This window comes from Chamaea fasciata, unplaced genomic scaffold, assembly GCF_029207755.1.
Source record: "Chamaea fasciata isolate MVZ Bird 193981 ecotype frontalis unplaced genomic scaffold, bChaFas1.0.hap1 SCAF_11, whole genome shotgun sequence".
Taxonomy (NCBI): Eukaryota; Metazoa; Chordata; class Aves; order Passeriformes; family Sylviidae; genus Chamaea; species Chamaea fasciata.
Window position 1 is genome coordinate 3,018,150 of NW_027094096.1, and position 27,276 is coordinate 3,045,425.

At 46.7% G+C, this 27,276-nt stretch overlaps 1 protein-coding gene across 1 annotated transcript in view; it reads left to right on the top strand.

Moving 5' to 3' along the window:
- GPC1 (glypican 1) overlaps window positions 1–27,276 on the top strand; it is a 199,776-nt gene that overhangs the window by 152,112 nt on the left and 20,388 nt on the right. Inside the window, exon 3 of the mRNA XM_066193957.1 lies at window positions 19,321–19,712. Coding sequence (XP_066050054.1) covers window positions 19,321–19,712 — 392 coding nt within the window. The remainder of the gene's footprint in view (window positions 1–19,320; window positions 19,713–27,276) is intronic.

Here is a 27,276-nt window from a genome sequence, read left to right on the forward strand (position 1 = left end):
TACCAGCTCAATTAGCATTCAGTTTTCCAGATAGCCATAGCAGTAAATTAACCAGAGATAAAGACCTGAATACATTCATTTTTCTGCCAGGATCCTGTCTCATACAGCTGTGGTACTGCAAGAAGTTTCCCTTTGTTCATGCCCGGAGGGGCAGCCACTGCTGGGTGGCTGGAGCAGACACACCCCCATGGTTTTGTGACTGGGTGGAACAGGGAATGCCATGTTCCACTGCACTGGCAGTGGCAGTGTTGCAGGTAGCATGTAAAGCACCACAATTAGCTCCACAGGGGTTGAGCATGTGTTTTACAGTCCCATTAATAACAACCATTTATTTGTTATTGCAGCACACCAACAGGGCTGCAATCTATCAGGTGTATACAGGACATGAAATTATCACACATTGATGTGCAGAAAATTGGAAGAGGAGGAAAGAATTATTTGTAAAATCTCCTGATTTTTACAAATACTTGAATTTTCCTGGGGGTAGTTTGGTATCTACTATTTGCTGTGTGCAAGCAGCAATGTACCCTTGGGACATTGGGGACCTCTCACCTTTCATGCTTGCCACCAAAAACCTTTTCTGATTATTGCTGAGGTTGGATGTAGAAAGCCACAGCACACACAGCCCCTCTAAGAGCAGGGCAGTGGATGTTTGCTGGGAGGAGGTTCAACGGTGCCTGGGGCTCAGCAGGATGAGCCCCAATGAACGTGTGGAGACCAGGACCAGCAGCATGGGACAGTTAAAGTCAGTGCTCCTAAAAGCTGTCTTTCAAAAAACCGCTTCCAAATCTGTCTGAAATGATTTAGAAGATGTTTTATGTTTCGTGTTAAACCAATGGCTGAAATACAAAGGTTGGTGTTTCCAATATCACCCCTAAACAACTCCCACACACCCCATGGGAGTCATGACACTGAAGAAGCACAAAACCCACGACAGGCAAAGGCAAAACAAAAGCAAAATGCAAACAAAGACCCCCCCAATCCCACAAAGTTCAGTTCTCAGAACTCGTTTAACTTGTGTGACCTCTTCCCATTGACTCCTGGAAGACAATCAGCATGCTGCAAATTAAGCACAGGCACAGATGTTGTTCCTGAAAATGTCTATTTGTGGAACAAATTATTTATAATAGGCAATGGCATCTGTGTCAATTTAAGGAAGCGCCAGGCGAGGATAATGAGTGCTTTATAGTCTGAGCTGCTGTGGGGCTCAAGGTGAGCTCCTCATGAGCAGGGTGGTGGCTCTGCAGCCCTGGGGAGGCACGGGGGAGTCACAGCCTCCCTGCTGCTCCTTGCCTCGAGGATGCTCAGTCTGTCAATCTATGGCCAAATCTAACGCTCTGGTAATTTTAGTGGGAGCGTTTTTTGCATCAGCAAGCCCTAGGCCTGCCTTTTTCTGTTTATGGAATATTTTAAATGTAGAAGTAGAAATCCTGTGTGATGACCCTGAAATTCTTTCAGGAGTTACTGGCACTCCGTTGTAAGGCTGAAACAGCAAAGAGGAGGGAGTAAAACTCTGGCAGTATAAGGAGAGACGTTTAATATTTTAAATTCTGAAAAAATTTAAGGTCTTTGATCCCAATAAGTTTAGTTGAGGTCTTCTTCGTGCCTTCCTGACCTCAGCTGTAGACTAACTCCTGAAGTTGCAGAAGTCCCTGAGCCTTAATATTGAATTTTGCAACACTTCTGACTGCAGGCAACCAGGAGACGCCATGCAGCTTGTGAGCCACAGGAGGGGAAAGCTTTTGTTGCCATAAAATCATTCTTTTTTCCTCTCTCACAGAAAATATGGCCACAAATGCAGTGTTCACACATGGGCACTGCCTGCAAGGGCTGTGAGATTTAACCCTCTTGTGCTTGGGGGTTCTTGCTGTTGTGCTGATGAATTCTAATCATTAATAGCAAAAGCTTTAAGAAAAATAGGAATTTTGGTTTGAAAACCATGTTTATGTGTGCACTGTTTAAATCAATAGTTTTTTCTTACTAATGGCAGCAGAGTGAAGTAATTGCAAAACTCAGTATTGTGACAAATTGATACTTTTCATATCAAAACAAATGGAAATCTCAAAGCTGACTGGATTAAATTGAAGCAGCCAATATTACAGCATTTTTTATTTGTTTTTATGTGTGGAAATTCAGTGTCATCATTTTGTGCAATTTCATGTTTGTTGAAACCACCGCTTTCCAATCTTCTTCTCCTTCCCCTGGGATAGCCCAGTGTTAAAACCCTAAAACACACATAATTTTTCAGTAAAAGCAATTACTGCTTTTGCTTTGTTTATGGTGGAGATCAGCAGTACTTGATAGCCTACCTAAATTATCACAGATTCGATTTTTATGTAGTGTGAAATTATCGGCGAATCAAACTCTCCACCGTGGCAGATGACTTCAAGACTGTGATAAATACTCTGGATGAAGAATTCTCCTGTGTGTTCTTCATGCCTTCCTCTTACCTGCCAAACACTTCCTCAGGATCAGTGGGTGTTGAAGTCAGAAAACGTGCAGAGAGCTCTGATCCCTCACCCCTGCAGCGAGGGGGATGTTCAGATGGTGCTGGTTGATGTTTCCTCACATTGGAGCAATAAAAAGCAGGTTTGTGTTGGAATAAGACCTTTGAAGTGAGACATCCTGGGATGGTGCGCACTCTTATCCGTGCAATAAATCTGCGATTTTTATATTCAGTGGCACATGGTTGCTGAAAGGCCTCTGAATTGCTGAAGAAAAGTAATTCAATTGAAGTCAAACATGAAAATACAAGGCAGGCCCAAAAATAAAGAAATTAAGTATATTCAGCTGATCTTATTCTAGCAAGGGATTTATTTTTAACTTTATGATTATGGATTTTTATAGTGTCACGTCAACATAAAGGGCTTTTCTTCACAGAGAGAGCACAACAGAGGAAGTCCAAGTAAATGAGATCCAGTGTCTTTCAAGGAGGCAGTGGTAAACATGTTCTCAAAGATGGAAAAGTTCAAATATAAACTAACTATGCTTGCTGTGGAGAGAGAAAAAAAGACATGGATTATGTTTGAGAAGACAGCTGGTTGAAGACCAAAATCAGTATTGTTATCCCCAAAGTCTGCCTCAGTGATATTTCAGAAAGCCATTCAAGCCTCACGTGGCACAGACTGACAAAAATAAATCTGATTGAGCCAACTCAGTTTAAAACCAGACAGCCAAGGCCCTTCAGATACATCAGAACCTCCCCAGGAAAAGGAAAAAGATGAGGGGAAAAGGAAGAAGAAGAACATTTGGGGGGAAAAGTTCCACAAAACTAATGACAGTGGCTGTGGTTGTGCAAGTGGACCTCCCAGGTGGGCAGGGCACTTGCCTGGGATCTGTGTGGGATTCTGGCTGGGAGCCCAAGGAGCCACTCTCCCTCTTGGTGTCCTCAGGAGCTTCAGATAAAATTAGTACAGAAGCAGGAGTCCTGTGGTTCAAGCTACACTCGTCTGGCAGCTAATTGTCACCCTGCTAATGAACACCAAATAGTTTTCTTTTTAATAACAGTACTTTAGCATCACGGTCCAAGCGTCAGCCTGAGTAAACCTTTAAAACAGTCTATTTTAAGAGGATTAGAAAAAGGATTGGCGTTAGATCAGACCAAGTGATAGAAATGCCAAGGCCTAAAACAGTAATTAAACTCAGTTCAAGCTTTCAGTAACACTCCTAAAGTTAGTTCCAAAGTGCACACTCCACCTCTGATAGTGTGTGTGTGTTCCTCAAGTGGTCTCATCCCAGTGTCTGTCACACAGCCCTTGTATCTGGGGGCAGAGGAGCAGAAGGGAAGAGCATGGCTTGCTCTGCTTAGAACTGAACCCCCATTTTTCTCTCCCACCTTCAGGCTGAATCACCGGGGTTTGTGCTGTCGGTGTTGAGGTCAAAGAGCCATCAGAGACCAGTTGTCCCATACCGAGGTGCAGAGAAGCTTCACACCTGTGCATTCTATTCCCAGGCAAATGCAGGTGACTTTTGTTCCCAGCCACTTGCATTCAGGTGCTTCCCCCTGAAAAGTGTCAGGAGGAGTGGAACAGGTCCTGCCCAGAAGGGTGGCTGTTAGACTTGAGAAAGTAGAGCTGTGTAACAATAATAAAAAATAAAAAAATAAAAAAAAATCCGTACAAATATGTTCTGCTTTAATATGGTTACAGATTAGTTCATTCTAAGGCAGTTCTTTAAGGAAACAGCTTTTGCTTTCTCATTTGTTGCGGATGAATTGGTACAGTAGTTTCCATGGGTACAGTAGGGTCATTTGTTCAATAGATCTCTAATAAATAAGTTGCAGCTATTTGGCTTCTTGTTCCAAACTCATTTTAGCTTCTGAACATGCAGCACCATTCTGCTGATATTTTATGACCAGCTTTTCTATTATTTTTTTAACATATTGTCCAAGTGGTTCTGTGAGCAGTAGAACTAATGAAATCTGTTTTTCTAGGGCTTCGTATTTCATGCACAATTGACTTCCGTGTCAGGGAAGGTGCAGGATCCCACTGAAGCTGTTCCTGAACTCAGTGTGTTTGTAGTGGCTGTCCCCTGCATATTCTTCCCAGGGGTCAGTGAGACAGAGGCTCTCTGAGCCTTTCCCATGCAGAAGTTCTTGGCTCAGAGGGTGCAGAGGCCCTGGCACCGTTGCCCAGAGAAGCCGTGAGTGCCCCATCCCTGGAATTGTTCAGGGCCGGGTTGGAGGGAGTCCTGAGTGACCTGGTCCCTGGTGGGTGGTGTCCCTATCCATGGCAGGTGGGTTGTAACTGGATGGTCGTTCAGGTCCCTTTGACCCAAACCATTCTGTGATTGTAGGACTCAGGAGAGCTCTCTGAGGGTGTCTCTCCTCCCTGGCCTGCACTCCCTCGTTTCTCAAGACTGGCCGGAGTGTGCTAATACCCATCTCATTCAGTCTCTTTGGTAGTCCTGCTTGGAATCCACCAGCACATTCAGCCCCACCCTAGAGGACGGAATAGCCCAGATAGGAAACTCTGCTCTTTTTTTTCCCCCTTTCTTTTAACTTGTTCAGTCCACTTGCACAGATTCCCACCTGCACATATGGGCTCGTTTCAGAGATGTTACAGGCATATTACACACAGCCAGCTGCTATGTGAGACTGCACACAAAAAACCTCACCAAGGGGCATCAGCACCTCTGTCCCCAACTCAGCACCTCTGTCCCCAACTCAGCACCTCTGTCCCCAACTCAGCTCCCTGTTTCCAGCCCCACAAAGCAGCAGTGGTTTGTATCACTGTAGGACGCTGATGGAAGGAATTGAAGCAGGAGCAAGCTCCCGAATGCCAGGGGTTTCCTTCCCCAGGCATTTGTTAGGAAGGTCAGGGAGGTGGTCCCATGAGAGTAGCATGTTAATTTCATTAATTGAGTGGAGACTGAAGCTTGAGGCCTCCACGTGTGTCATGTAAGCAAGTGCATATGAGTCAGTGAAGGAGAACACCTCTGGGTGACTGGCAGAACTCCCGTGTGGTGCTGAAGGAAGGCCTGGGCAGATGGATCACGCAGAGCGACTCCCCTGTTGGCTCTGTAGGAGAATGATAACAGCAAAGGATCAAGGCAACAGTGTCAAAAGCTTTGAAGGCTGAAGGTTTGGTTATTATCCCTGGTGTGAAATGGGGGCAGAGGAGTGTCTCCTCATAGATCGCTGCCTCACTGATATTGGCATACAAATGCCACCCCTTCCTTGTAGGTCTTGCCCTTTTCTGTGTGCAGAATGCAATGCTGGGAGCCCTGCAGCGTGTCTGAGGGACACAGGGAGCTGGAATGAAGTGAGATTACCCTTCAACTTGCTAATGAAGAGCCGAGTGACTTTTTCTCTCTTCAAAGAGATCAGAGCAGTGTAAACACAAAGTTGCCAAGCATGTAGCTGAAATGAGAATTAAAAGGGAAGGAAATCAGCTCTCCAAATTGCTGGTTACGTGCTGCAGTTCCATTGTGTAAATGGGAATTTCGGAAAAGGTACAGTCAGAGTGTGCCCAGTCAAGGTCTGGTCCTCCTCCAGCCAGCTGCTTCCACATCTGTGGGTTTTTAGGGCTCTTCTGCTCCCCCAAACATTGGGAATGGTCATTCAGTTTGTTTTCTGCTGTTTAAACTGCCCAGAATTGTACTTGTGTCCTTTTGAAAAGCTTGCACAACCCTAAAGTGGTTCCTCCAAGCCAGACACAGATTGGCGTACTCAGAGGACATTCTCTGGGGAGTATCCATCACCTCACCACCAGTATTTTCTCCTCAGCACACCAGGAATTTATAGGACTGTTTTACAGTCAGCAAGTTAAAAGCAGAGTTCAGCTGAAACAGCTGGGTGGGCCATTGATCTGAGCCCAGATGGAGCATCCTAAGGGAATTAAAGGCAAATTGTTGAATTACCCAGCACCACAACAGGCATAGAAAAGTCAATATATAGGATGGGCTCTCCTTTCCAGAGAGCTTTAATGAGGGCACTGCTCAGACTGTCTTGTTATCTGCTGCCTCTGCCCAGGGCTGACACTAAGCTGCATTTATTGTAATTGTTGTTGTTTCGGTGGTAATATAATTTTGTAGGTTTCCATGGATTCACTTACAGGCAGATGAGAGGTTCAGGTCTCACTCACTGGTGTGTTTGTAAAGAAAAAGCTGGATCTGTGTTCACCTGGACAAGCTGTTACTGAGCTGGGCTATGCCATGCTCTGCTTCACCCACTGTGAGCTCCTGTCCAGAAAGCACTTCTGTAAAACAGCAAACAGTGGTGCAGCACACAGCTTTTCATTAACAGGAGGTACATCATTACTGTCCTAATTAAGTTAATCACTGAGCTTCTGGGTTATGGAAGATCTCTAGAGATGCACTGAGGCACAGCAAGGTCACAGAAGGGTATTTGCATCAGGAAGAGGGTTCTGGCTGGGGGGGCAGTGCCAGAAAGAGGAGCTTGGCCAAGCCCCAGGTCCTGGTTGTAGGAGGCTGCAGGTGCCCAGTGCCTGGTGAGCCAGGCAGGACCCAGCAGTGGCTCTGGGCTGGCTGTGGTGGCTCTGTGCTCTGAGTCTTCTTTTCCCAGAGAACAGAATTCACTCTGATCTTTGCCTCGATCTTGAGAGTATCCCGAGCAATTCGGGTAATGGCAAATAGTGAGGTGTACCCCGGCTTACAGAGAAAGTTCCAAAGGTATCCTGTGTGCCTTCTGCCCCATGAATGTTCTGTGGTTCCTCTGCTACCCTGTGTGTTGTTGGCTTTATATCCACCCAATGAACTTGCTTTTTTTTCTGGTTTATTCATCTTCTGAGTTTATTTTAGTCCTCAGCATCCAGGACATTTTGTAACAGGAGTCAGGTTTTCCATAACTTGGCTGTTTAAAATAGTATTTCCTTTTGTCTGTTCTAAATCTTCTGCTAGATCTGAGATTATTTTGATTAGCTTCAAACACTTGTGGTTAGAGGAAAAGGTGAATGACAGCTGCTTGCCAACCTCTCTCTGCATCCCAGTAAATTCATTAATTTATCAAGGTGTTTAATGAGGATTTTAATCGATATTCATGGGAGGACATTTTAAAGATATCAGAATGCATTACTGATGTCCAATTCACCAGTGCAATGTACTTTGTACAAAAATCTGATAGGGGAAAAAAAAGGAAAGTTTTATGTTGGCTAAGTGAATCCAGCACATGCTTTTAACAAGTATCCGTTTCTCCCATCATTCAAATTTGGGCCAGAGCCAGAGATGCTTCAAAAGCAGCAGAAACCCCAACTCAGGCAGGAGGAGCGTGCCAACATCTCAGGCTAACCAAAGCCTTTTTTTAGTTGTTGTAAATGAATTTTTAAAAAGAGGAGCACATGTAGTTTCCTCTCTGTTTTTTCCCAAGTGTAGCTGCAGCCAGAGTGCAGTTAAACATTCTGGTTCCCAGCTAATATTTCCTTTAAGGTGCATTTTTGATCTCTGTTCCATAAGCTGGATGTCAGCCAGGGGCAGATGCAGATGTCCTCAGTCACTGATGTGTCCAGCTGATGTCCTGAGAGGCACCCAGGCAGGTTGTCTTTTAAAGTTTTATCGTGCCTGCAGATTTGAAAATGATTTATGTTTGATTGATACAAATTTCAAATACACGTGTTGTGCGTACATCTCAGAATGGAATTAGGGAGGATGGGAGATGAGACATTTCTCAACTTTTTGCAGACTTTTTTCCAAGCCTTCAAAATTGTATTTCCTCCAGATGAGGTTCAGATGAGCTTTAAGTGCCCATTGGCAGCGTGGAGGTGACTGCCAATATCCCAAAGCAAATAGATTTTGTGGCAGATTTTCCATGCTGGTCACAGTCATGATGCAACTTATGCACAAGTAATAAATCAAACCAGCAATATGTAATGTGTATAGTCCACAAACTAAAAAAAAAAATATGTCTGTTAGAAAATATATTCAGACATAATTGTAAAAGGTCTACGTACTGGACAAGGTCTCTTTTCTACCTCAATGAAATTAAGCAAAATCAGCCAGTAGTAATTCAGTAGTAGCACAGCTACAACTTAGGTGTCTGTAGGTTGTGGTATCTCAGTGTTTAAATCATTCTAGTTTTGAACTGATCCTCTTCATGAGGCTTTCAACACCAAGTCAAGGACACTTGAGCCAGGACTGGTCTGGTGCCACATCTGCACCCACCTATTTAGAAAGAAGTGCTTCTACTTAGGTGTTTTTCTGTGATCTAACACTCACTGAGTGCTCAACCACCTCTCCTGGGCTGCAGCCAGCACTCCCTGTGGGTTTCAGGTGGGCTGCAGCCAAGCAAAGCTCCCAAGCTCAGAGAAACCAGTGGTTTTATCCCAGGCTGGTTATAGCCAGTATATGCCTAGCAACCTTGAAAAAAAACAGCAAACACTTTAGGGAAAAGGTTGGATAAGCTAAGCTTAAATCTCCATTCTGGACTGCTTCCTAAGTGACTTTCTTTTTAAAACAGAAGTAGTTAAATGGTGCTAGGGTCTTTTGAGAATCCATCTTTATCTAGATTTTTATCTTTGGGCAAGGTGAAGTTAGAGCTGTTTAACAGAGCAGGTGCCATCAGATGGGGCAGAAACTAAAATTTGCTACTGAATTTATTACTGTAATATCTGCCAGGGAACATGAATTTCTTTTCCTCAACAATTGCTGAAATCTGTTTCTTTTGGAGCGAGCACCTGGTGAAGAAGTACCATGTGGTTATCCCCAGAAAAATCCCTGTGCGTTGAAGGGCTATGGGAGTGCTTTATTATCCACATCTTTCCGACTCTTCCTAATTTCTGAAAGTGTGCTGTAATGTCTTAATATTATTTCAGAGTAGCTGTATATAAGATACCCACTTTTCATCTACCTTAAAATAGCAATTGAGGCTGATTTGTTTGTGATGCCGATAACAGATGTGCGTGCTATTGTCTGTGTGTCCGTTCTGTCCACTCCCAGCTGTCAGGGGTACACACCTGCTGCAGTCCTCAGGTTGCATCTCAACATGAGCTGTCTGCAGCCATCTCTACCTGTTCCTCCTTTTCCTACTGGTTCCATGGGAGCAAAATATTTTTACAAAGAGGCAAGTTATTTTCTGAAGGCGCTGAAGGAGAGAACACTAGAGATTAAGGGCTTTATACAGACTTAGATAAACTCCTGCAATAATAACAGGGGAACTTAGCCTGTCTGGAATATTATCCCCATAGCCAGTAGTTCCTCTCCTCCTTTTTCCTCCGGGAAAGCCCATGTGCCACATACTCAAGATTCTCAGAGATTCAAGGACCATGTGTCTTAGATACTCGAGACTGCAAAAATGCAGTGGCAAGCATAGATCCAAACGATCTAATTAACCCAACAATAAATAGTTTGTCCAGAGGCCATTCGGAGCAGAGGGCAACACTAATGAAGAAGATAAAAAGCCAAAGTCGGTTCTGTCTCACTGCCACAGCTTTTGCAAAACTCACACAAGGAGTTTTGATCTGTAAAACCGTGTCATGGGGATGCTCAAGCCCCTCTGTGAATGCAGAAAGTGTCAAAAATAGACACAAACTGTTGGGTTGTTTCCTCTGCTTTTTTTTTTTTTTTTTTTTTTTCAGAGACAAATACATTTAATTCTAAAGAAGTAACAATTCACTGCTAGGCCTTACATCCACACTGCTATGCAAGTTTTCTGCTTTTTCTGCTTCCCACAACTGATACTTTTCTCAATTAAAATAATACTGCAAAGAGCCTGAGTGAGTGACGAATTGGTTCATGGTATATGTTATAAGTAAGGAAGAAGTGGAAATATGTGTATTGAAATGTATAAAGCCGTCATTCGTTTCATCCTTGAGCAGTAAGGAGCAAGGGAAGCACCCTGAGGTGTTGTGCAGGTTAAGGTGCTGCTCTCTGGAGCTTGCTGAAAGGGGCAGAAAGTCAAACCCAGCCTCAGTGAGGCTGGTTGGGATGGTGTTCCTGGGAAAGTGACTGCCTTCATGGGCACATCCCGAGCAGATCCACTGCTTGTCTCATTCCTGCCACATCCCTGCAGCTCCTCACCAGCTCCAGTGCTCAGCTGCAGTAAAGGAACGCTTCTTCCTGGAGTGAAAAATACCTTTGCTCTAGAGGTGTGTGCTGTATCCAGGGCGTATATCACGCCTTTTAAAACTGCCAGCAACCCTCAGTATTGTTAAATCTCTGTGTTTATTTTACCCGTGGAGAAATGGAGCCCTTCAGGTCTCACTGAGTAAACCTGGAAAGGAACAGGCAGTATTAGCAATTAATTTTAGTGCCTTTATGTTCCTGTCAGTGATAGCTGTGGTGCTTATTGGTTTGCCTTTAAATGCAGGCTTTCTTGGAGGAAAAAAAATGAGAGCTAAATTTATCTCACAAAATTTCATTTATCCAAAAGTTCAGCTTGCTCTGGCTCAGTTATCCCAACTCCTACTACAGCCCAGAGGGAGAGGAGTGGCTGTAAAGAAGAGCTCAGCTCATGCTAAACAGGGAGGTGCCTGCACTTCCCCAAGTGAGGACTGAGCTGCCAGGTCAGACTTGACTCCCGTGTTATGAATCCCACCCACACAACTCCCCAGTCCTTATCTAACAGAGAGGTTGCTCTGAAATCTGTTTGATTAGAGCCTGCTGGGGCAATATTTGCAGTTCATCATTTGCTGCAAGTCTCTGGTTGTAGCACAGGTACATTTAGAAGGTGCCATGATTAAAATCCCTTGCCAGCTGAGATCCCAGGAAAGCACGTGGGTAAAATAATCTTAAGATTCACATCTCTTGTATTTGCTTATCCCACCCTGGATGCAAACACAGCAAATCCCCTGTACAAGGGCTTTCAGTCTACAGGAGGTTTCCTCACAGCAGCACAGCTCCTCATTCTCTGCCAGGCAGGCTGGAGAGGTGCAGGGAACCTGCAGGGAGGTGCAGGGAATTACGTGGTTGAATAAACCCTGTGAACAGTCTGTCAAGGTGCAGCTTGTCTTTGTTTCTCACACACTCTCACGCACTGCACTGGTGCCTGGGAGCAGCACTGCAGCCCTGCTACCCTGCTCAGTGCCACACAGAACAGGCACACCTCAGTGCCACCTCCTGCTCCATCATCCCACCCCTGCAGCACCAGTGCACCTCCCCGTGTGCAGCCTGGAGCAGCTCGGAGCCTCTCTCACCCGCACCTGCCCTGGCTCCCAAGTTCCCAGCATGGAAATTCCAAGCTTAGACAATCAAGGACTTACCAAGCAGCTGGCAGAACGTGTTGTGCCTGTAATTCCTCTCCAGGCAGGTGCAGGCTGCTTGCTCCAGCTCCCTCCTTGCTCTTACACTGCCGGGCAGGAGGGAGTGCTGGAGCAGGCTCAGGTGCTCCAAGGAGGGGATGCTGACTCCTGTCAATGCTGCAGCCTGTGCACAGGCTTTGCTTCTATGTCCTGCCACTCCTACAGATCATTTTGTGTCCTTTACCCCCAGCCCCAAGTGACTCCTGTCTCTGAAGATTTGTTGAACTTGACTTCAGGGGTGTCTTAAGGTCTGCACAGAGCTGTTTCCAAGGGTCATCAGGATGGGAATACGGAGCACATTGGGATCATCAATGCCTAAAGTGTTTTCTTCACCAGCTGTGTTTTGGAGAGAGCTGCTGCTGCGGCTGGAGAGCTCTGTGGCTGTGCTTGTGACACCCAGACTTGTTGCTGTCACCTTGGGTGACACCCTGCTGGTCCCTAGTGCTTATCAAGGGGGAAAGCAGAATATCCAGCTTCCCACTGTTCCTGGAGTTAGGGCCAGCTCTTTCCTCTGGGGACCTTCCCTGCCAGGGAAAATCCTCCACTCCCTTGTTTTGATAGCTGGATGCAGTCCTGCTTGGCTTAGATAAAGGCAGCCTGTCTTGGAAAATTGTAGAAACAGGGGAGAGGCAATATGCAGAAGGAGAAATAGCTGCAAATAATTACATCTCTCTGCCATTCAACACAATGAAATGAAAATGTTCTCCAAGCCCTGGCAGAAAAGGTGCTGTTTCTTTGGAGTGACTGGAGGTGCTTCCTCCCAGGCAGAAGCTCCTCTCCTCACTCGCAGAGCCCTGTTCCAAACAGCATTTTCATGCAACAGCATCTCTCTTTTGCAGGAAAAGGTTTTGGTTTTCTCAAAAAGCTCTCCTTTTCCCTATCACAAGAAACAAGCTGTCTGCTGAATGTCCCAGTCTAAACCAGTTTAAGGAAGGCCAGCTTTTTCTTTTACCCAAAGGCAGCTTGAGTAAGAGATTGCAGAGATTCAGTCAAACCCTATATCCAAAGCCTGCTTTCACTGTTGCTCGTGGTGTGTCTGCTCTATCAACTAATCCATCTCAGGAGACTTCAAAGACATTTGCATCTGTGCCTTGAGTAGTTAATTAAGATGAAGAAGATGGAAATTAGTAAGGGAATTATCAGGTGAACTAGCTAAGGGGGAGGCAGCAATACACTGTGTTGAAAGATGAGCTCCTGGGCTGGAGGGAGGTCCCAGTCGTGGTTCTCAAGACAGGCCTAGACCCCATCCTGGTTAACAGCCCCATTAAGAACTGGCACAAATGATAGGAAATGCAGTCCTGAGATTAATTGGTGGCACAGTCGTGGGAAAAGCTGTCACTATTGAAGAGGATAGTGGATAACCATGACAACCACAATAATAGAAATAGGAGTGAAATTCAATATTTCAGAGTTAGGCGTACAACTGGGGATTAATTGGTTGGAAATAGCAAGGGGGAGAATTAGGGAGGTGCCAGTTGGTGGCAGAAAGTCTGTGAAATGCTAATGTGGTACCTTCCTAAAAAAAGGCAAATGCAGTCCTTGCAGTATTCACAGTGTTACTGCCAGTGAAGGAAAGGAGATGTTCTTTGTGCTTCTGACCACCCACAGCTAAGAAGAGTTATGCCAAGCAGAAGAGGTGAAGAAAAGTGGAGTGATCCAGAGGACTGGAGAGCCTATCAGGTGTCAAGAGGGGAAAGTTCCTTTGTTTGTGTAGGAAGGCAGCATGGATGCTGAGAAAGTGTGAGACCTGGTGTGTAAATGTCTCAAAGAGTGAACTCCAGGGGAAAAAAAACCAAACATAAACAAAACAAAAACACCACAACAATTGAAACTACAGGACCATATTGGCAAAGACCAAGTGGACAAAGAATGAACTTCGACCAGAAACTGAGAAAAGAAATCCTATCAGAGGAGGTGCCCAGGACCAACCTTCCAGCAGGATTGAGGTCAAAATCTTAAAGTGCTTTTGTGCTGGGCACTGAGCAGGTGTAGGAGAGTACAAAATTGATGTTGCATGGCAGAGCTGGCACTTTTTGTCTCATTGACCCACAATGTTTTTTCAATTCTGCGTTCCCACACAGTTCTCAGCACACGCTCCCAGGACACAGTGTGCAGAGGAAATATCAGTAAAGTGGCTCTTTGGAGCAAATTCTAAAAGTTTTGAAGTTGCATTACCTCAAGGAATCATAATTCTTGCATCCTAGCACATTCTTTCACACTGCTCATCCTTTGGCTTCTAGGGAAAAGCTGGTTTTATCTCCATTTGTTTGGGCTTTTTTGACAATCTGAGTGTTGGTTTATCCTGATGCCTCTTTGGTCACAGCCACCAAACAGAGGCATTGGGAGGGAGGGAGTGATCCAGAAGACAGCAGAGAGGGTCTGTGTTCTCCAGGGTGGCTCAGGACTGAGGAAACAGCTCCGGAGCAGCAGTTTTACAGGAGTGTGAAGCTGTGAGGAGGGAGGTGACTCCCCAGGAAAATGGCATTTGCTGTATCCAGGGCTGTCAGCACATGGAGCCTCAGTCACTCAGTCTCACTGTGGTTATTTCCTGTGGAAGCACACAGCCAAGGTGTGAACCAGAGCATATCACTGCTCTTGGATTGATGTCAGCCCTTCAGCACAGCCATAGGTAGTACTTAAATTAGTAATAACAATTTTATAAATAAAGTGTCATTGTACTTGCTGAAGTGAATAAAATAGACGTGAATGCATTAGATTTGGACTTCAATGGCTTAAACCTGTTGCTGAATGATTCCCTCCTAATAGTAGACTGGCTGCAAGAACAGCATCAGAACCAACTGGAGAACCAAACTGGTGTTGGGAAGTGCAGCAGGGTATTCAGTGGGAGCTCAGCCCAGGAACAGAGTCTTCCTCAGACCAACTGCAGTAGTCTGCTGTAGCAGACATCTCCATCCTGTTTCTTTCCCTGCTTTGGCTGGGGTTCAGGACGTCACAGGAGCAGCTACAGTCCCTCTCCTGTTCTCAGTCCAGTGCTGACACACAGCAGTTTGTTCTTGGTGTATTTGCCCAGCCCAGCCTTCCTCCAGAGCTCCGTGGCTCTGGCCCTGCGTGAATCCCACCGCAGGCTCATGTGCTCGCTCAAAACTGAGAAATGACAACACCGGATCTGATACTTCCTCCTCCTCATGTTGTCCCCACCTCCATCTGTCCTGGCAGCTCATGGCAAGGCCCTCAGACCACAGGGGCAAAGGTGTCTGACCAGCAGGAGGGTTTAAATGTCACCCATTGCTGCAAAACTTGTGCAGCAGTTTCACAAGAACACCATTGGTGTTCCTCCAGTCTCAATTCTTCCCTGTTGTGTGTAGGACATTATTTACTGCAGTTTTCTGCTTAAAATTTGAATAATATTCAGACCGAAAGTAATTCAATCACCTTTCTCCATTTCTCATGTTTCCTCTAGCATGCCTCTCAAATTTGATGGGGCTTGAAGGAAGCCAGCTCTGCCGCCTGCCTGAAGAGCATTTGGGTGTTCTTCCTTCAGTGATCTCATTCCCTCCTGCTTCCATTCCCATTCCATCATTGTATTAGTTGAAGAAACCCCAGTGCGTTCCAGATGTTGAGTGATCAAACAGTAGCAAGGAGCTTGGATAAAGTGTTCGGTGCTGGGGGGGGGCTGAGGAAGGAGAAACTCAAAACTTTCTATCTTCAGAGAGAAACTGTCAGTCCCTGCCGTGCTGTTCACAGCTTCCCAATTTGAATCCAGAGTTGTGAAAATGTGGAAACTGTGAAAATATGAGCTGCGAACACTGGGAAGCTGTGAAGCAGGGAAATGGGTGGGGATCTGCAGTCTCTCTTGAATGCAAAGGTTATAGATTCTGGTTGAAAACTTAATTCCCTGAGAAGTAAGTTTTTGTCACTACAACAGCAAGAGGAAGCACAGCCAAGGTGGCAGAATTGTTTTGGTTGTAAAAAGCTTTCATTTCTTTACTCATAACTTTCTGGCATTTTTGCATTTGTGGCAGAGTTCTTCAGACCTGGCCTCTGCCAAAAGGCAAATTTCCTTTGAGCAAAGCCAGTTATCTTGTTTCTGAGCCCGGAAGTGAAAAGCAATAATAATAGTAATAAAGCCGACTTCCATTTCATTTTATTTTTCTTTTGAACACTTTGCAGCAGAAGGGTGTGAAAGGCGATGTTTCATCTAGGAGCAGCCCTGGTTGAGGAGCCGTGCCTTGCATTGGCCCAGGGAAAACTGAGTTTGATTTGTCTGAAGTCCTGGTGTTGAAAGCCACCTGCTGGGCTTGGCAGTGTTGTGTCCCTCAGCTGGCAGTGGTGAGGAAGGACTCACCTGTCCATGGCTCCTGAAGAAAACTTTGTGAAAGGGGGGAAGGCCAGTCATGGATTTAGCAGGTGACTCACAGGGAGGTGTCTCTGCCTGGTACCGTCAAATTCCTGGGCTGGCAGAAGCCAAGAACAGCCATGAGTTTTTCTGCACAGGTCCACAGAATCCGTAGCTGCTTTCTTGTGACTCAGAGCGGCAGCAAGTGCATCCTTCCAGAGGGAAGGTGACCTCAGCTGCCTTGCTGCCCCCAGGGATGGGAGGGCAGTGGTGCCTCCCGGAGCCAGAAGGGCTTTAAAGCCGAAGCACCAGCTCCTTGTGAGCCCTTCCCCTCCATCCCTGCCATTCGTGAGGTGACAAAGCCCTGTGCTACCGTGCCTGAGTGCAGACCATGAGCCTGCTCCTGGCGCAGAGAACGTGGTGGCAGCAGCTGCGTCCTGGGTGAAGCCGCTCCTTGTGCTCATACCCTGAGCTGAGCACTCCAATGGTGCTCTGAGAGCCAGGGCAGACCCAGCAGTGGGGAGCAAGTGGGAGCTGATACATCCAAAGGGACCTGCTGGCGCCGTTTCTGGTAACTTCTGATGGGAGCAGTGGGACAGCTGCGTTATTGGAGGCTTGGAGGGTCCCCCGCCCACCATGGCTACAGCTAATGGGCTGCTCCCCCTCAAATCAGTAATTCCTTCTACCTGAGATCAAGGTGGAATGGCAGGAGCCTGAACTGTGCTTCAGCAGGTTGTCTTATCCCAAGGCCCTGCACATCCCTAATCTATGAGACGTGTCTAAACTCATTAAAAGGTTGGGCATTAGCAGGCAGGGAGGGTTAAGGAGAAGGTGCAGTTCTACTGGGAGATCTCAGCTGACACTACTGAGGAACAGGGCAGCTGGCATCCCTCTTGACAAACCTCACTTTGTGGTACCTTCTGATGCTGCTAAACGGGCATTTAAATTCCCTGCCAGGCCAGCCATTCGTCACAAACACGTGTAGGCTTAATTGCTAATTAATTTTGCCTGGCTAGTGTAGATTTTTTTTCCTTCAGTATGTGAAATGTAGAAGAACTTTGTGAGAACCGGCCACAAATGAATTGGCTGTAATCGGTGTTCCCTCACTTGGGTGAGAAGGAACAGTTCATCAGCCCTTAATTAGCTCTGACTTTCTTGAGAGCAGTCTCCAATTTTTTGACAGGGAGATATACATCTTGTTTCTCTTGTAGCAAAACAAAGAAAGTAATTTTGCCTTGAATTGAAAAATTGAGCCATATTTGTTGGTGTTTTCTTCCTCCTGATGGTGAGTGCAAAGCTGCACGTCCTACCTCGATTGCTGAGCAAATTGTTCAGTTCGTGTCTCTTGTCACACAGAAAAGAACACTGATTATACAAGGGAGAGAGAGTTTGAGCTCAGTTTAATTAACTTGTGACTGGGCAACCAGCGCTGTTTGGAGTGACACAGGAAGGTAGGGAAGACCTTTTAGACACCTCATCAGCATCAGAGAAACTTTGTGGTTTGTTTCTGTTGCAGGTGAGTGCAGCATCTCTTTTTTCTAGTCTGATGGGATCAGTTTTTGTCTTTTTTTCCAAATGAGAAGCCCCCTTTGCAAGGTCTCAGGTGACTTTGATGCCGTGGCACTTGGTGTCTGTAGGCAGAAATCCAGTTTTAGTGGGGAAGGTGCATGGTCAGTCATTTGAGAGATGGAGGGATCCCAGTAAAAATGGTTGGACAAGATAGAAACTTCCAACCCAGTCATGTTGAATAAGAGTAAGTTTCTTCCCAAAGTACATTTTAAAGCCAGTTTTTAGTCAGCGTTCCAGATAACAGATTTTTACTTTCTGCATAAGTAATTAAACCAGACTTCTGCTAAGACCTAGTTTGCTCCTGATCTTTTAAAAACAAAAATCCCTTGATCAAATGTGAATCTATTAAGCAGCACATGATAGTGGCTGGAGAAGGCCAGACTACTATTAATACTTGGTGCTGCTTTGTTAAAACAGCACAGGAATGTTCAGTATTAGCCACCTGTGGCGCAGATGCAGAGGGTTCTTTTCATTTGGTCAGTTCACTTGTCAAGTTTTAGCTTCATTCAGCTCTGAGAAACCAACGAGAGATTATTAACACATGAAAGCTTGTATGGCCCTTCTCAGTCAGTGAGTATAAGTAAGACTTATGGATCTGAGTTTTCCTAGTTCTACAGTTTTAGAGGGCTTTAATTGTAGTCAGCACCATTCCCTCAAAAATACTTTGTTCAATAAAGCATTGTACATGCAGTATGCATCTTTCAGAAGCTTCTCTTTCTTTTCCTATATGTCTAGCCCCATGAAGTTAATTTATGTACCTAAGTACATGCTGTTTGATTTTAATTGAATAACAGTTTCTTTCCAACTAGAGCTTATCACGCATCACCAAAAAAAAAAGTAATTTAGATTTAAAGAATAGTTTAATCAGGTTTGCTTCAAAAAGACCCTAAAAGTACAAATGCAATTGAAATTAAAATTATTATTTAAATTATTTTTCCTCTCACTAACTTCAATGATGATTAAAGTTGCTTATGTAAATCTATTAATTGGATCAGGCCAATCCTGCTATGAGGTCCCTACTGTGCAATCTCAGCCTGAAGGTGGCTGGCAGTGTAGATGATGGAAATACCTAAAGATGTTGGTAAAGGAGGACTCAAATCTGTCATTCTTACGCTGCTGTGTGTAGCAAGAGTCACATTTCTGTCACATCTGAGACACATTGAACCACAGGTGTAAAACCACTCCGTCATTTATGCTGAAACAAAAGCAGGATGCACACCCAAATAAGCAAATGGACCCCAGATAATGTTGGCCTCGGTTAAAAACCACTTGGGTACAGCCCTGCCTTGGAATCCCCAGGAAGATGTGCCTGTTCCTGACACTGCACCTGGACTCTGGCCGTGCCCAGAGCCAGCCTGGCTGCCACCACCAGGGATGTCCCTGGGAAGGGTTGGCACCCTGCTGGCAGCCCTGCTTCATCTCACCAGGGCTTTGGAAATAACCTGTGGCAGCTTAGGGTTTGTGTAAGTAATGCCAGTTGTGAAGAAAACTTGTGGGTGACGCTGTGACACCTTGTGGACTCAGAAAAGAGACCCGGCTTTGCTTCCAAGTGAGGCTGCCAGAAGGCGAGAGGCCCAGACCAGGGTTCTCCTGTCTTCATGGCTAAGGCTCAGATCTGAGAGTGGCCAATGTTGGTTGGAGGAAAGGCTCTGTCAGGGCCCTTCTCTCTTCTCTGGGTATTCTGCTGCGCTGCCAAATGACACAGCCTGCTGGATTCCAGCTTGTCTGACTGATACATCACCTCTCCTTTTTCTCACCTTTCAGGTTATTTCCAGGATTTGTTGAACAAGTCAGAAAAGGCCCTCTACGATGCCTTTCCCAGCATGTACGGAGAATTGTACACTCAAAACGTGAAGGTGTTCAAGGACTTGTACAGCGAGCTGCGCCGCTACTACCGCAGCTCCAACATCAACTTGGAAGAGGCCCTCAATGAGTTCTGGACACGGCTGCTGGAGAGGCTCTTCAAGCTGCTGAACCCCCAGTACCACATCACGGACGAGTACCTGGACTGCATGGTCAAACACGCCGAGCAGCACAGGCCCTTCGGGGAGGTGCCCAGGGACCTGAAGGTGAAGGCCACCCGAGCCTTCATCGCCGCGCGCTCCTACGCTCAGGGCTTCCTGGTGGGCAGCGACGTGGTCAGAAAGGTGTCTCAGGTACGCTGGCTTCTCCCTCCTCCTCCAGCCTCGCCTTGGTTGCACCCACTCAGCCGCTGCTGTCGGGAGGGGGGGGGTTATTTCCCCTCGTTTTCATTGCAAAGCAAGCAGATGCTTTCCAGTTTTAAAAAATAAACTACCCGAGGGTTGCCCGTCAGTGGGAGGGAGAAGTGTCACAGTCTGGTGCAGTGGTGAAGGGGCTGCGACCTTCCTCGTCAGAAGCGTCTTTGAAAAGACACCTGGTTTGACGGGGCACAGGCACTCTCAGGTGGAGAGTGATCAGCTCCTTGGGCACTCTCAGGCACACAGTGATCGACTCTTTGTGAGGCTGCCTGGGCAGCAGAGCCGCGTTTGCCACCCCGGGTGACACAGGGGTAAAAACAGCAGGATGGGGTCATTCCGATCTCCTGGAGAGATTCTTTATTCCACAAAGTCTGAAAGGGAAAAGAGCCGGGTGGCCCCAGGGAAGAGGGATTATATAGGGTACCCAGGGACGGGGTTTTACAACTTGGCCAGTGGGGAGAGGAATTGGGAAAGGGACCAGTCAGGGTAAGGATCCAAAAAAGAACCAATCAGGAGGAGTAAAAACCAGGAACAAGGGGAATAACCAATGGAATATGAAATATTAACTTAGAACTGCAAAGGCTCATGGGTTGAAGCACTTTTGCTCGCCCTGACCCGCAAGGAAATCTCTCAAAGGTACTTCCCAACGGGGAGTCACTGCCAACCTATGCTGCCTAGAGGCTGCACACTCTCCAAGAAAGTGAACTGTCCTCTGTGGATGCTCCCGGTACCACCACAGAGAAGCAAACCTGGACTTCTACAGGTACTGGCAGCAGCACTGAGGCAGCGAGGTGTACCCCACCACAAATCAGCTTTTGCCCCGTTCTAACCCGTGCAGAGAGTGCCAGGGAGATGTCACTTAGCCAGGCTGCAAAACCATTCTGCTGCTTGTTCGAATTCCCTGTGCTTCCCTGGCGGGCCTCTAAATCACACTGCCCCCGTTTTCCTCCTTGATGGAGATGTGCTGCGGGGTGTGCAGAGCTGCATGGCCACACCTGGGCTGGGAATACAGGCAGAGGGATGTGTCTCAGAGGCTGGCAGTGGGATCCTGTCTCTGTTTATGTAGCCTGTCTATTTGTACAGCTTCTGTGTACAGAGAGGGGGAATTTGTAAAGTGCATTGGGATCTTCAGGGGTGAAAGGTGCTATATAAATGTAAATTAACATGATTGAATCCAGGGTTCCAGAAGGAAGGAAATTGTCTGTATCCTTTACTGCAGAAGCCGCCTTTCAGAGCCAGAAGAAAGTGATTGTCCTGTAACGAGATAGTTGGGCTTTTCACACAGGTAGCAAGGAGAAAATCCATAATAAAAAAATGGCTTGCATACCTCATGTGGAGATAGGAATCAGCAGGTGTGAGAATCAGGATGTGATTAAACTGTGAATGTAAAAATCCAGAAGCACAATTCATTTCCTCAGAAGGTAACGTGTGGTGATGCGGAGCAGAGGACGGTCCCACTTAATGCAGCAAATCCAGACTTTGATCTCAGGAAGAAACATTAATGTGGTAACAGTGACAAATGCTTTCATTTATCAATGTGGGACTATAAAACTGTTCAGCTACCCAAAAGCCTTTGTACATCTCATTAACATCACACTCTCCTGACACTTAAGACACATAAAAGAGGAGAATGATGTAATTTCAGGGGGACAATAGCAAAATACTTTCCATAAATCCTCTCAATGGCAGAGATTTCCAGCTCGATGGGCATGATCCTGCCTGTAGCTGAGATTGGTGGGTAAAACAGGCTGGCAGGGCAACTGCAGGTGTGGTATCAGCCAAAGGCAGGGACCTGAGATACCAACACGCAGCAGATTTTCCCCCCACCTTCAGCAGGCTTCTGACCCACTGGATTTTGATTCTGGTCCCCCCTTTCTGAATTTTCCTTCTCTTGGGCATCACTTATCAAACATGGGAACATGACAAGTCACAGATCCTCTTTTTCCCTCAGCTTCCCCCAGTCCATTCCTTCAGGATGAGGGGTTTTCTAGGAGGGTCCCAACCATTCCTCTCTCACAGGAGCCCTTCCTGGCATTGCAGTTAACCCAGTGTGTTGCTGTTGCATGAACTGAGTGAGAAAACCTCAGCACAGCCTTCTTGAGAGCCGATTTTGTTATGAAGACCAAAACTGGCTCATTTTCCCTGTCTTCTTTACTGACTTTTTAGTTGTGGGTTTACATTTGTGTCAAATGGATGTGAAGTGTTTGATTCAACTCACAACTGGTGCCTTGGTTCTAGTCATTTTTCATGTTGCTCTATAATTATGACATTAGAAGAGGGTCAGAAACTGGAATTCAACTTTCCTGTCAGCTGGTAGCAGCAGTCTTTAAAACTATCTTTTTGAGTTGGAATTTCATATGGAGCACTGGCAAGTGTTTTGGTCAGGAAGACTGAGAAAGCCAGTTGAAATGAACACTTAGAAATAAATTAGCTAGCTTTGGACTTCAGGAAAAAAATAGATTTTATTTATTTGCAAATCCCAGTAAAACTACAGATTTCTACTAAACCCCTCTTGGTTTCAGCTTCTCAGACACTTCCAGTTCAGTGTATGCCCTGTGTCCTGTCACTCTTTCAGGTCCTTGTGCAGAGGCAGCATCACTGGGCACTCCAGAGAAGGGCTGATGCTGTTTGCCAGAGTCCCTGGCTGTCTTTAAGTGGAGGAGAGCCTCCCTGAGTGAGCTACAGCTGTGGATTTCAGGAGATTTCTTTAATCCCTGCTGCCTCTCCACTGTGCCCAAAGGGTGTTTCTTCCCCAACCTTCAGCTGCCCCGATCTCAGGAAGCCACAGCCTGAGGCAGCCCTTGGCAGGGACAGGAGCAGGAGCCACGTGTGGGATCAACCCCTCTGTGTCCTGCTGGGCATAAATAGTTTGAGGGCAGACGGGGAGAAAATGGCAGAACCATTTTTCATCTTTACTGCCATCCAAGCTTTCAAGGCAAAGTCACCCTGACAGACTGCGGGCTGTGACACAAGTCCTAAAACTTCTGATTGGTGGTTGCTGCCACCAACCTGGCTTGACACAGACAACGGTGGCAGCGCTGCCATCTGGGCTGGCACCCGGGGTGGGCTTGGTGTGCCTCTCTGGCAGGTGAGGATGGATGGCACCCTGCCCTGACACAGACTGAGGGGTTACCATGGGCCACTCTGTGTTCATGTGCACGTTCTGTGTTTCTGTAGCTGTGCTTTCAGCGCAAATTTCAGGTTTTCATCTAAGTTGCACAATGCCAGGTGCGTGTTTTTTATGGCCTGCATGAAGTAGCAGCTACCAAAATGGCAGCAGCCACTAAATGCCTAGTGCAGGGCACTTAAGAAGGAGCTCCCCCAGGGATTCCACCTCGTGCTGCGTGCCAGGGTGAGAGAGAACAAATATCCCAGTTCTGTTTAGCATCCTGTTGGTTGTGAGATTGGCAGTGCCCAAAACCAGAATGTGCTCCAGCTCTCAGCATTGTGTGAACAGGAGAGGGCCTTGTGCTGGTGGAGTCGCTGCCTGCCAGCTGCTGCCCAGAGATCCTCCCTCACTGCCACCAGAGATCCTCTCTCCCTCCCTGCTGTGAGCAGTCGCTGTGCACACGCCTGGGAAAGATGTGGTGGAAGTGAACTGGGATGCTGCAGGACTGGGGGGAGCAAAGGTGAGACGGAAGAAATGGCAAGGGCTGAGAGGTAACCCTTTGTAAACACAAGCAGAACACCCTGCAGTGTGACGAGCAGTGGTGGCTGTGACCCTGGCTGGGTTTGTCACGTGCTGGTCACTCTGCTCAGGCCCCTTGGGTCAGTTGTGCTGCACAGAGTGCCATGGGACGGGCCAGAGCTGCAGCAGCACAGCCGGGCAGGGCAGCGAGGCTGCACAGCTCCCTGCTGCATTCCTGCACCGAGGAAAGTGCCCTGTGCATGCCAGAGAGTGTCCAGAGTCCTCCAGCTCCCCTGGCAGCCCCGGCAGCCTGTGCCTGTCAGGCAGAGCCCAGAGAGCAGACACGGAATGTTCCATTTCCAAAGGCAGCGAGAGGAAGTAATTTGAAATGAGTTTTGCTCATCAGTCAGAAAATGAGTTATTATGACAATCTTCCCTTTGCTGGGTCTTCACTGGTTCTTGTTTCTGAATTTTAAGTTTTCCCAAGGTAGTAGAGATTGATGTGTAGCAACACCAGCTACGTAAGCAAGAAACGCTTACTCAAATAATCGATTTTAATAGTTGTTTGCATTTCCTTTTCTCAGTAGATGTTCTTAAGGCTGATTCTCATTTGAGTTTGAAACAAAATGTAATGATTTTCTTTATAAGCTTTTTCACTAAATCCTGTATTTCATTTTACCAATGGAAGTTGAAGTCAGCTATCAGTACATTTTTATTTAGCCAATACTGTGTTTCACAATATATTTCAGCCTTATTTTTTTTAAAATTCTTCTGTTAGTATAAGGTACATGGCAGCTTTCCTATTTACCATATGAGTAATTTTTAAACACATGGTGGGTCAGTCTGGGAACCAAATTCCAATTAAAAAGCCCTAAAAATAAAATTTTTAGAAATGTTTTTTATGGTTAAGTGAATGTGCTGAAGACATATGGAAAATAATGTTTATCTAAACATGCTTTACATTTCCAACAAGTCAATAACATAACAAAGACAGTCTGGTCCTCATGTCCTTTAAGACTGCAGCCGTTTTACATGCCCACTTTTATCCACAGCTTGAAAGGACATATTTGACTTCTGTCTTTCAGCTTCCAGTTGCTTTTCTGGTGAAGTAGGCATAAAATTGATCTTACTGAATTAAATGAAGATAAAATCTTCTTCTCCCACTTATGAAAGCACTGTGCTAAAGCATCTCAAGAGCAGTGAACTCTGGTCCCGTGTGCTTGGTGGGACATCTCCATCCTTTCGGTGGCTGATCTTTTTTGAGAGCGCCAGCAGCAAGTACCCACAACCATAAATAACATGTTATTTCATTTAAAGGATTTCGCTTCTGTAAAAGTATTAAGCATTTCTCTAAATTGGCCTCCTCTTGATCCTGAAAAGACAGTGTTAGTGTTTGTAAGTAGATGTTACGAGAGTCTTGTTCCTCGGCAGTGGTGAGTGGCAATACCCTCATATCCCCACATTTATTTCCTTGTCACTGGATGTTTTCCCAGCTCTGGCTTTGCAGCTGTGCAGGTTTTTCATGCTTTGTGTCCTGCAGGGTTTCCACAGGAAGCAGCAGGTCCCAAAGGTGCCGGTGTCAGCAGCAGGGGTGGAGTGGGAGGGCGCAGGTACCAACAGCAGCTGCTGCAGCAGGCTGGCCTTTCTCTTGGTTTTCCTTTCTGTCATTCCAAACCACTGAGGAGGCTTTCCAACGATGAGCTGGTCAGTGCCTGTGCTGGAGGTTTGTGGTGCTGCAGAGCCAGCTGCAGTTCACAGGGTGCAAAATGCCCCAGGGATCCTCTGCAGGACTGGCTGTGCTCAAGGAGGGCAAGGAGGACCTGCAGGCCCAGGCTGGGAACCCTGCAGTGCTTCAGACACGCCTTCCTGCGAGCACCATCTGAGGCTCCAGGCTGAAATAAGCTCTTGACTTCCAGGGGCTGCTCCTGCAGCAGCTCCTGTGCTGGCTGCCTTTTGCCTTGTAGCCTCTGGCATGGCTGCCCGGACCTGCCTGTGACTGGGTGACCTTGAAGGGTGCTGGGACCTGCCCTTCTTCCCCAAGGGAAGTGCCGCCTCTGCTGAAGTGCCTCATCTTTTCTTGTCCAGCTGCCCCTGGCAGTTTGTGTGTGAGATTGCGTGGCTGGAACCATTTTAGATCTAAGTTTCAGCCAGCCCAATTCCCCCTGCAAACCCAGGAGCTTAATATCCCTTTCCCTGAGCTGGCTGTGCTCCCTGGATCATCACCCTGCCATCAGCTGCCTTCCTGCTTTAAACACCTTGGTACAGCAGCTCCTGCAGCCCCACACACAGCCCTGCTCCTTTCCAGCACTGCTGCGTGAAAAGCTGGGGAGGGCATTTTGTAATAACATTGGAATTTGTTTGGATAGATTCAAATCAAGCTGGATGAGAAGCGTGCGGTCTTGAACACATCCTTATGTATTTCACATATTACTTTCCAGTATTTCCATCCCTTATTATGTTTCAATCACAACCCTTCAGGGATAAAAACCCATAGGTGTTCTGAATAGGATAGAAATAATGCAGGAGAGGAGAAATGTGTCTCCCATATTTACCTGGTGGTTAAAAGTCAATTGAATTTAGTTTTCAAGGGGTTGAAAATTGTACCAGCTGGAAATACCTGTGTTAAGTGAACAGAGCAGGGAGTGTGTGGAATAGGCAGGTGTTGGCTTGCAGTATTTTCCTCTGGAGGGAGAGGACATGACAGCAGTCTGTCTGTCTACATGAATCTCTCTCATTTTAATATCTGACAGCAGTTAGGTACTAGACAGGAATCTAAAGACACAGATCCTCTCAATTATCTGTGGGTGCTGCCTCTGGAGCCATTGTCACTGCCCTCTCCACGTGCCCTCACCACAGCCTGGAGGGAGATGGGGACAATGCTTCTCCCTGTTTTGCTGCCCCAGTTTGCCTCAATTACCCCAGCCTTCTTTTTTTTTTTCTTTTTTTTCTTCTTGAGTCTGCAGAATGGCCATGTGGCTGCTGGGCTGGCAGGGCTGGACCCAGGCAGTCTGTCTGGCCTCAGGCCCAACAGCAGCTCTGGTGTGCTGGAGCATGAAGGGCACGGATTTGGCGTCAGCCTCCATCCTCCACGTCCTCCTGCAGCGCAGTGCTGAGCACAGTAAGGTGACAGCAGGAGGGGCTCTGAGCTGTGCTGGGGTTTTCTGTGTCCTCCCTGTGCCGCCAGACCCCAGCACAGCCACCCCCAGCACACTGTGCCTGTGCCCTGCTCTCCTCCCAGCCCTGACAGGTTTGGGAACTTGAAGGATCTTGAATGATGGGCTTGGCAAGGCTTGAACCCCACCGCGCTCCAAGGACTCGTGGCTGTGCATTTATGGAAGGAAGATGCAAAATAATGACTGAAGTGATTATACAATTCATTAGACTTTGAAAGAATCATATTTCTGTCAGCCCTGCAGCTGTTTCTTTTAGAGTTTCACTCTGAAAAATTGGAAAGCTTGGTTCATTTAACACACGTCAAGGTGCTAATTACATCAGGGCTGGCATAAACATGCACAAGGCAGCTGCTGACCATGTGGTGGAGGGAGCAGGGTGTGCTCCCCACAGCAACTCCCCTCAGCAGCCAAGGGCTGGGCACACCTGCAGCTCCCGCTCCTGTCACCAGAGAAACTGGGCACTGAGTGCCCGGTGAATGGAGCAGATTCCCAGTGAGACACGGGGAGGTGCAAAGAACATCACAGCCCTTCTGGGTTTGGATCATGATTTTTGAGGGTCCCTCCATGGGGAGACTGTAGAAGTGAAATGTTGCCCAGCATGAAATGGCCACATTGCAGATGGCCCTGATCACAGAGCCGGCCGGCTCCCCTGTGGACCACAAACCTCTCCTCCGAGTGCTGCTTTGTTCTGAAACAGAGC